A 10,006-nucleotide genomic window follows, 5' to 3' on the forward strand; every position below is an offset into this window, starting at 1 on the left:
AATTTATTTTTTAATGTGTATGTGTGTATTGCCTGCATGTAGGTAAGTGCACCTGTGTCGTGCAGTGTCCTCAGAGGACAGAAGCTGCTGTCAGATCCCCTGGAACTGGAGTTATGGACAGTTGTTAGCTGCCATGTGGGTGCTGGGATTCAAACCTGGATCTTCTGCAACAACAGTGTTCTTAACTGCTGAGCCATTTCTCCAGCCCAGCTCTAACTATTCTTATGACTATTATAAATAAAGAGAGATGATACCACGTTTACCACAATTAATGACACCACAATTTTTTTTGGTTTTTCTTTGGAGATAAAATCTCATGTGCCCAGGCTGGGTTCGAATTTGTGCAGATGAAGATAAAGAGCATTACAGCAAACCCCAGATCTTCCTGCTTCTACCTCTCAAGTGCTAAGAGTACAAGAATGCACTGCCATGCCTGGCTAAAACCTTCCTTTTTTATATTGCCTGCCTGTGTGTGTGTGTGTGTGTGTGTGTTGAACCCAGGGCTTTGCACATGCTAGGCAAGCACTCTACTACTGAGCTACATCCTGGTCCTATACTGCCTGTTTTGTTAACCTTTCCAAGGCTCAGAATTTTATGTGCACGAGATGCTGGGGATTGAACTCAGGACCTTCAGCATACTAAGCCCATACTCCCTCCACCCTGAGCTATAAAAGCCAGCACATGAGGGTTCAGAATCTTTTATTTTTTCTAGTATAACTGGTTTCATTATGACGTTTTACAGTTTTCACACTTTGCTCACGTTTACTTTCCATTTTACTGAGTTACCCTTACTACCTTCACTGTATTTCCACTTTTTTCACCTGAATACTCCCCCTCTCTGACTGGTAGGTAATAAGGCATTACCAGGCATGGAGGTCATTGAAAATGGATCTTCTTCCCCTAACCAGCTTTGGATCTCACCTCCTGTATCCCTGATAATACACTAATTTTAAGGAAAGGAAATATGTAAATTTTTAAAAAGGACTGGTAGGATGGCTTAGCAGGTAAAATTGCTTTCCAAGTAAACCAGCTGACCCAAGTTCAATTCCCCAGACCCCACGTAAAGGTGAAAGGAGAGAACCAATTCCACAGAATGTCCTCTTACTTCCACATGAGCACTGTGGCACCTCCCCTCACTCTGCCACCACATACACACACCAATAAAATCTTTTGAATGTTGAAGAAAGAATTTGAAATGCCATGGGAAAGGAGGAAGCATTGAAATCAACTCAAATTAAGACTTAAAATACATAAATGAGAGGAATGTGGAGGTAGCAGGACTTTGTTGGAATCCACTATGGGAAAGCTATTTCCTCCTGGTAAAGGTGGCTATTTTATAGATTAATTTTTACTTTACTTTTTTTCTAATCTACTCTGTTACATGATTTTTGGTCACAAGAATGGATTCTGAGTTATGGGTAGAGACATGACATTCTAAATTGCTCAAAGAGAGAAATACTATTATCCTTTCCCTTAAGAATTAATCCAAATGGGCCTGCTAATCATCTAGACAGGAAATGATCCCTCAGAAGTTTTCTGTTATACTTAAAGACATGTCCCCTTAATGAGGTATGTGCTTACTCAGAAGACCCTCCCACAGTGCAGTTGCTTATAGACCCTCACACCTAAGCCTGACTGCTTTCTAAGAGAATAACTTTCCCTTTCCTTCTGTTCCCTTTCTGACTGCTGACCAAAGCTGGCTTGCCTCTGGGTACCCTACTCTCTTCCCCATTTGTTCCCTGGTAGCAATGTCTTTTTTATTTTCTTTTTCTTTATAATAGGACAGGGTCTTAGGTATCCTAGGCTGGCCTCCAACTCTCTAGGCAGCTGTGATGACTTTGAACTCCTGACCCTCCTGTCTCTACCTCCCAAGTGCTGGTATAGGTATATGCAACCATGCTTAGCTTACTTTCATGTTTCAAACATGTATATTCTGAGAGAGAACACGCAAGACTTTGTCAGCTTCCCTCTACCAGCCAATTACCCTCTCTGTTCCCTCTACCTTACTGGAGGTTCCTTACTCCCCTATATAGTTTTCCTTCTACTTTCATACTGCTTGTGCGCGTGCATGCGCGCACGTGTATATGTATGATAGAGATGGATCCCAGGGATCTGCATATGCAGCATCAGAAGATACTCTTGGGTTGAAAAAAAGGCATGACAAATCAGAGGAAGAATTTTCTGAGTTAATTTGTACTCTAGTCTTGGACCATATTTTGAATAATTTTTTTTTCAAGTAGATATTGAAGATTCTGGAGGCCAAAGATTTGAATAAAATCCTGAGATTCCTAAAGTACTCTTAATAGGAAGACTCCAAACAGTATTTTACCTTTATTGCTCTGTGCCCTCTTAATCAGAAGGTTGTCAGTGAAAAGTAAGATCAAGCTCTTAGAAAGGGGGTGAGATGGAGGTAGAGAAGCATGGGTCCAAAAGTATAGTCCAGCAGATAAAACTAGTTTCAGTCACATTCATGCCTGAACACAGGGCCTGGGACAGAATACAAACAGAACAGGAAGCTTCACCCTGTGCTCTCCTTCTCTCCCCAGGTCACCAAGGAGAGAATTCACCTGGTTCGCTGTTCCTGAAAGGCAGGATAAGGTGGGAAGGGAAGCAAACAACTGGGTCTTTGCTGCTTTTTTCTCTCTTGGTCTCTGCTCTTCCCACTGGATGACACTGAGCAAGAAGTAGAACAAAGTTTCAAATCAAGCTCAACTAAAATTCAAAATCTCCTCGTTCAAAACCAGGTAATCAACCATTATGTCCTAGAACCTAAAGTAATGTATGAATACAGCCCTTTAATGGATGCCCAACAAATTAGGTGACTTCCTGGTATCTACTCCAGATGAATATTTTAAAACGGATTGTGGGGCTGGAGAGATGGCTCAGCAGTTAAGAACACTGACTGTTCTTGCAAAAGACCTGGGTTCGAATCCCACATGGCAGCTAAAAACTGTCCGTAACTCCAGTTCCAGGGGATCCGACAGCCTCTTCTGTCCTCTGCGGGCACTGCAGGACACGGGTGCATTTACTTACATGCAGGCAACACATGCGTACACATAAAAATAATAAAATTTGCCGGGCATGGTGGCGCACACTTTTAATCCCAGCACTTGGGAGGCAGAGGCAGGCGGATCTTTGTGAGTTCGAGGCCAACCTGGTCTACATAGTGAGTTCCAGGACAGCTGGGGCTACAAGGAGACCCTGTCTCAAAAAAGACCAAAAAAACAAAAAAAATTAAAAATGGATTGTGAATGTGGCAGGTTCTTTTTCCTTCATTCTTCCTCATCTCCAAGATGAGCAGTTTTCTCTAAAGACCTGACATGTCGCACCTTGCTAAAGCAATAGCACTATTATAGTTTTCTTTAAATCTGCATCATTATATATGTGTCTGTAGATGCTAGAACGCAGGCTACACTGAAAGCCTAAAAGCGAGGAAGATCACCATAATTCAAATATATTTTCAATATCTTTAAAAGCGGGAGAAAAATAACCTAACTTGATAGCCTGCTAACCAGAAACTTCTACCACTGTTACTTACTCTCTTCATTAATTCTTTCCTGCTTTCTGTGTTCATCCCTCTCCCTTTCTCATAAAAAGAGAGAAGACACCTTGCTAGAGTAGCAAAAAGCCCCATAAATTTAACTGGCCCAGACTATAAAATGTCTAGTCTATCTGTTGGAGAACCCACTTTTCCAATCTCACTGGTCAATTACCTGGTGATAGAACCACTCCTAGAAAAGCAGGTTCACCTTAAATTATGCTAAATAGATGGGTGGAATACCTGGTGTGTTAATGAGGTAGTGATTTTTTTCCTGCCTGGAACTAGCTCAGATCACCACAGAACTTCCGGACCAGCCAGTCATGTAGGTCTCTGTAAGCCTGTCCTGAGTTCTTCAGGACAGTGTAATTTCTCCTTTTCTTTTTCATGCCTTTCTTACTAACCAGACTTTCTTTAAGGCTTTCGGTTGCCCTTAGCATCTTGTATTTCTTCATTTTTTTTCTCTAAGGCTTCCTCTCCCAGCCATGTGGCTGCCAGTCAGCCAAGTGTCTAACCTCCATGCAGGCTCTAAACCTGCACGGCTCCATGGCTTTCTTTCATTCTTCCCACTGTTCACCTCCTCAAGGCAGCTGCCAAGATTACCAGCTCGCCTACCCTGAGGATTTCTCTTTAAGATTCTAATAAAATCGTAAAAGCTTCCATTTAGGTCCATTCTTAAATTCTTTTATGAACGAGACTAAGAACCCTCTAGGGGACCCTCTTTCTCCCTGTTTCAACCTGACATTTTCAAGCTTGCTATATCACAGAATCACTGCTAAGTTGCATGTTGCCAGGTGTAAGTTCCAGCACCTCAGTTACTGCCTGTCTTCAAATTCCCATATCTCCCACAGCCTCCTATGTCTCTTCAGAAAGATCCCAAGGGGCTCTGTCACAAAGGGGAAACGAAATACAAATTTATGAAAATCAGGCCAGGCATAGTGGTGCATGCCTTTACGTAGAGGCAGGTGGATCTCTGTGAGTTCAAGGCCAGCCTGGTCTACATAGTGAGTTCCAGGCCAGCTGGGGCTACAGGGAGACCCTGTCTCAAAAAGACATCTCTTCCCAAAAGAACCAAAAACAAATTTATGAAAATCTACTGAAGAAAACCCAAAGGGCTTTTCTCCACATCAAACAAAAAGTTTATACAAAAGTTGTTCTCATAAGTTGTTTCCTTTCTTCTGAAGCCATTAAAGTTTAAAAAAATTTTCAGCCAAAAGAGCCCATGAAATATTGAACACAAAATAAAACAAATATACTCAGTATCTCAGTCCGACACTGGGTACTGAATATTTCTCTATTTCTGATTAACACAGCTTACAAGCTTTCATGATATGTAATATTACCTCCAATTAAAAGAAACACGCAAGCTAGTGATGGTGGGGTATACTTTTAATCCCAGTACTCTGGAAACAGAGGCCAGAGGATCTCTGTGAGTTTCAGGCCAGTCTGATTTACATAGAGAGTTCCAGGGCTACACAGTGAGACCCTGTATTTTTGTTTGTTTTTTATTTTATTTTATTTTATTTATTTATTTGTTTGTTTGTTTGTTTGTTTGTTTGGTCTTTTTGGGACAGAGTCTTCCCTGGCCTTGAACTCACAGACATGCACCTGCCTCTGCCTCCCAAGTGCTGGACTGACTAAAGGCTTGTGCCACCACACCTGGCTTGTTTGTTTTTTAAAAACAATAACATACATTCCCTCAAAAGTAAGAAAACAGTGCTGAAGTTTAAGGGCCTCTTCTGTAAGTCTTCCCATGCCCTATCTTGAGGTTATTCTGATCTCTGTTTTTTTTTTTTTAAATTATGTTACTGATATTTATAGAAGGGGTACAATGTGGGCTAGAGAGATGGCTCAGCAGTTAAGAGCACTGATTGCTCTTGCAGAGGACCCGGGTTCAGTTCCCAGCACCCACATGACAGCTAATAATTGTCTGTAATTCCAGTTCCAGGGGATCCAATGCCCTCTTCTGACCTTCTTGGGCATTGCACAATATGGTGCACTTACATACATGGCAGGCCATATACTCATAAACATAAAATAATTAAAATTATAAAAAGAGGTAAAAGAAAAAAGAGCACATGAGAAAAAAAAGAAACAGGATCTTATCAGAAAAGAAGTATTCTCAAGATATGTGAACCAATATTTTAGGACCAACTTCTCTTTTCCAACAAAATCTTTACAGAATTGTAGATAAGACTACAAGTCCTAGATCTAGCTTGCTATTATCTTTCAGAGTGATTGTATAATGAATACATGTAAATAATTCAGTGTAAAAAAATAATAAAAAATTAAAAAAAGAAGGGGTACAATGTTACTTCCTAATTATCCTGGTGTCTATCTCTGTATTCTACACAGTGTCCGAAACAACAGGGGGATGTTCACTTGAGGGAGCCCTCAAAATATAGATAGGAACGGGAAGTGTCTAGCAATGCAAGTCATAGCAGCTTTCTTAGTTTTCATTCAGTAAGTGATCAAGCTTCTCAGTGTCTGAAGTTAAGACTGTCATGAAGGCGAGCTAGAGGAGAACATTTAGAATATTCTCTTGGGCCTGGAGGTACAGGTAAGTGGTAGAGCATTCATGAGGCCTTGGGTTCATTCTTAGCACTAATAAAAAAAAAAAATTCCCCAGAATCTCAAGGCAAGATACCACAAAAAGAAAGTGGCTGAAGTCACTTGCTTCAGTTTTCCTCTTGATTTTTTTGGTCTGATACTTACTGTAAAGATAAAGAAGAACAGCTGCAGGTTAGCGACCAGACGGCATAATCAATCCTTAGTCTGTACCCTGCCACCCTCCCCTTCCCCATGGCACTCCCTAAAAGACAATGTAACACATGGCTACTTATGCCTATCATTTTGGAATCCTGGGGAAAGGGAGTGAGTACATAATTATAAGTCTATGCAGTTACATTAGCTATCTGACAACTAAAATCATACCTTCTTAGAATAATCATTTTGTAAGCTTGTCATTTTTATAACTATTTTTAGAAACTATCCTGCTATATTTAGCCATTATTTTGTTTTAGAGTTTTCAGGGAAAGAAGAAGGGAAGTATTGCTAGTCTGTGCATTTGTATCTTAAAAAGACCGCTTTTATGTCTACTTCCTTCTCAAAATTACGTGAAGCGGATTATTTCAGCTTGTTGTACAATGTTTTCAGAGTAAACAACACAGTCAGCTTTCTCTTCTACAGCAGTGATGAATTCGATATGTTGTCTCTACACAGAAACACTGCTTATTTTCACAGTTAACAGTATTGCATATGATTCTATTATATGAATAAATGAATATGTTTGTTGATTAAATGGCATTGAGCTCATGACTGAAAGACTAGGAAATCAGAGTCATGACTGCTAGGGCTTTTAGAAACTTTACCTTGCTTGTCTGTAGAGTCAGATGACATAAGCAGACATAGGAAGATCTCCAACTGTGTATATACCAAGCTGGCATTAAAATATTTCTCCCAAGTATTTGTGTAAATTGGAAGGATGATTTCTACATATCTCAATAAATTTTCTTACATCATTTGATGAACATGCAAATACATACTTAACAAGAAACTAAAACACCATTAAATCTCTAAAACAAAAATCAATTTGATGGGGTTTGAGAGCTAGCTCAGCAGTTAAGAGCACTGGCTGTTCTTCCAGATGACCGGGGTTCAGTTTGCAGCACTCACATGGTGGCTAACAACCATTCCTTAACTCCAGTTCCAGGGGATCTGGAACCCGCCCTCCACAGGTTTGCACAAGTGTGGTGCACTTACATACATTCACACAAAACATAAATAAAATATTTTTAAAAATCCATTTGGCAATTCTGTTTTCTTTTTTAAAAAATATTTTGTTATTTTTATTTTATGTGTATGAGTGTATTGCCTGAATATATGTAACTGTACCTGTGTTGTGAAATACTTGAGGAGGTCAGAAGAGGGCATCAGATGCCCTGGAACTGGAGTTATGCGTGGTTGTTCGTTACCATGTGAATACTGGGAATCGAATCCAGGTTCTCTGCAAGAACAGCCAGTGCTCTTAACCACTGGGCCATCTCTCCAGCCCCCTTCTTTTTCTTTTAAAGTATAAAGAATTTAGTTCTTTGAACCAACAAGATGCTACATTAATTTTTAAATTTTTATTTATTTTTGTTCTTATAGTTGAGTGTTTTGTTTCCACGTATGTAAGTGCACAACACGCATGCAATGCCTGTGGGGACCAGAAGAGGGAGTTGGATTTCCTGGAACTTGAGTGATGGACAGTTATAAGCTGCCATGCAGATGATGGGAACCAAACCTGGGTCTTCTGCAAGAGTAACAAGTGCTCTTAACTGCTGAGCCATCTCTACAGTCTCTAAGGTTTTATTAATTTAATAATAGAAGAAAAAGGACAATTGAGGGAATAGAGGGGAAAAAAGATAAATTAGGGAGGGAAGGAGAGAATACGCATATACCTCAAAAAGACAAGACACTAGGACATGTGCTTCATATGGCCTCAATCACCCTGAATAGCAAGGTTATTTTTGACAGAGCAACATGGATGACTGATTATAAGACTCATTATCTAGTGAGATGGTCGTGGCTTAGTGTGTTATTTTAAATTTACTTATGAGACTCTCTGTGGAAAATAGGACAAATAAACTTAAGCTCAACATGAGAGATTTATTAAGAAAGGTGCTTCTTAAATAGCTAATATAATTAACATTTTATGCTTTTAAAAGGCCACAGTATTCTCATCAATATCTCCTTTCACAGCTTTACATTCCAATTCTGAATACCATTAACAAGTTAAAGATTAAATTTAAAATAATTTCAAATTTTACTTTCCTCCTAAATATTTGAAAATACAATGCAGAGGAAACATACTGACATTAAGGCAGCAAAAAGCTAGGTGTTTGGGGTCGGGGAGATGGCTCAGCAGTTCAGAACACTTGCTTTTTCCATCATTCCCAGTTTGTTGAGAGATGTTACCTTTCATTCAGTGGAGGGCAAAAATCAAATTCACCTCAATTAATAAAAATTATCTTAAAGGGATGTTAAACCTGGACTATATTGTTTAAAAACAAAATTTATAACATAAGTATGGAAAAGAAGTTAAATGCTTTTAGCATAATAAAGCAATGAGATCATGTTACTATTGAACCACCTTCAGAAATTGATAGTTGTGAAAATTTGTTACAGTTCTACTTTGAGCTGTATTTAATTACCGGTCTTGTTGTAGCATGCATCAAGAGTAACAGTTGGCAGGCTGCGGCTCAGACCCTAACCCAACAGTATCTGGGAGATTCAGAGACATTACTGCATAAAGATAATGCTACTTAACAAAAGAAGCCTTGACCTAATCAACAAACAGCATGTTTCATCACGCATGGCAGGGTTTACCTCTTGAGGAAGTTCTAATTTAGAACGGTCAGTTCCTTCTTTTGACTGAAGGCCCATCAGATAAGGGACAGGAGCATCAAGAAAATGTAGCAGAGAAGCAGGGAGGATGGGCACGTAAACGTGCTGCCACTGAAAAGGGAACAAGAGTGTGGTGATGCCTTCGGCCACAGTCATCAAGCGTTGGTAATCTGTACAGAACAGGAAAAATGGAAGGAAAGAATTCAAGTGAAAATTTAATTCCTGCAGTAAGCCTGAAAATATGAAAAATATGTTAAAAATAAACATTTTTTCACGATCATGCAGAAAATAAGCCAGTTACAGCTCATCATAAAATGGGTTCACTTGAATAGGCTGAAGGGTTGTGGAAACACCAGGTGGGAAACACTCTGGTTCTTGAAATCACTGGTATGGTGAGTAATTTGCATTCTCTTAAAATGTAGAGGAATCAGAACTAAAAAAATTTGCTTTTAGCATTTATTGTACTGAAAATGTACAAGGCAGTGTGTTGCCACAAATGACTTCCATGCATGTACCTACTTATTCAATCCCCAATTCCAAGGCTAGTTGCTTTTTTCTTGTATAGATGATCACGGCTACAGTCTTGGATAGCAGATCATATTTCTTTTAGCCCTCATTTTGTAGTACATAAAAATCAAATGGATATGAGCAATCAGTTACACTTTCTGCATTTAAGTCCTAACTATAGAACTACAGGGATAAAAAGAATTACCAGGTAATTGAAGATTAAATTTTTTTGTTCTTATGTTTTGTTTCCATGAACTAATTTATCAAAACTAACAATTGTTCTGGGTGTGGTGGTGCATACCTTTAACCCCAGTAGTCTGGATGCAGAGGCAGGCAGACCTGCGTGAGTTCGAGGGCAGCCTGGTCTACCACAGTTCCAGGCCAGCCAGGGTTACAAGGTGAGACCCTGTCTCAAAAAACCAAAACCCAAACCAAAATACCCACTAACAACTGTCCACAATATTACAATGTCCTGGCTTTTTTTTTTTTTTTTTTTTTTTTTTTTTAAAAAAAAAAAAAAAAAAAAAAAAAAAAAGAGGACGATAAATCTTTCACTGTGATATATCAAAATAA

At 39.3% G+C, this 10,006-nt stretch overlaps 1 protein-coding gene across 3 annotated transcripts in view; it reads right to left on the reverse strand.

The window, feature by feature from the left end:
• Dennd5b (DENN domain containing 5B) overlaps positions 1–10,006 on the reverse strand; it is a 173,453-nt gene that overhangs the window by 75,150 nt on the left and 88,297 nt on the right. For all 3 annotated transcript variants that reach the window (XM_008826984.3, XM_029560428.1, XM_029560441.1), the window contains one exon: positions 8,909–9,096. In XM_008826984.3, the coding sequence (XP_008825206.1) occupies positions 8,909–9,096 (188 nt within the window). The remainder of the gene's footprint in view (positions 1–8,908; positions 9,097–10,006) is intronic.

This window comes from Nannospalax galili, unplaced genomic scaffold (genome assembly GCF_000622305.1).
Source record: "Nannospalax galili isolate Female #2095 unplaced genomic scaffold, S.galili_v1.0 scaffold710, whole genome shotgun sequence".
NCBI classification, from domain to species: domain Eukaryota; kingdom Metazoa; phylum Chordata; class Mammalia; order Rodentia; family Spalacidae; genus Nannospalax; species Nannospalax galili.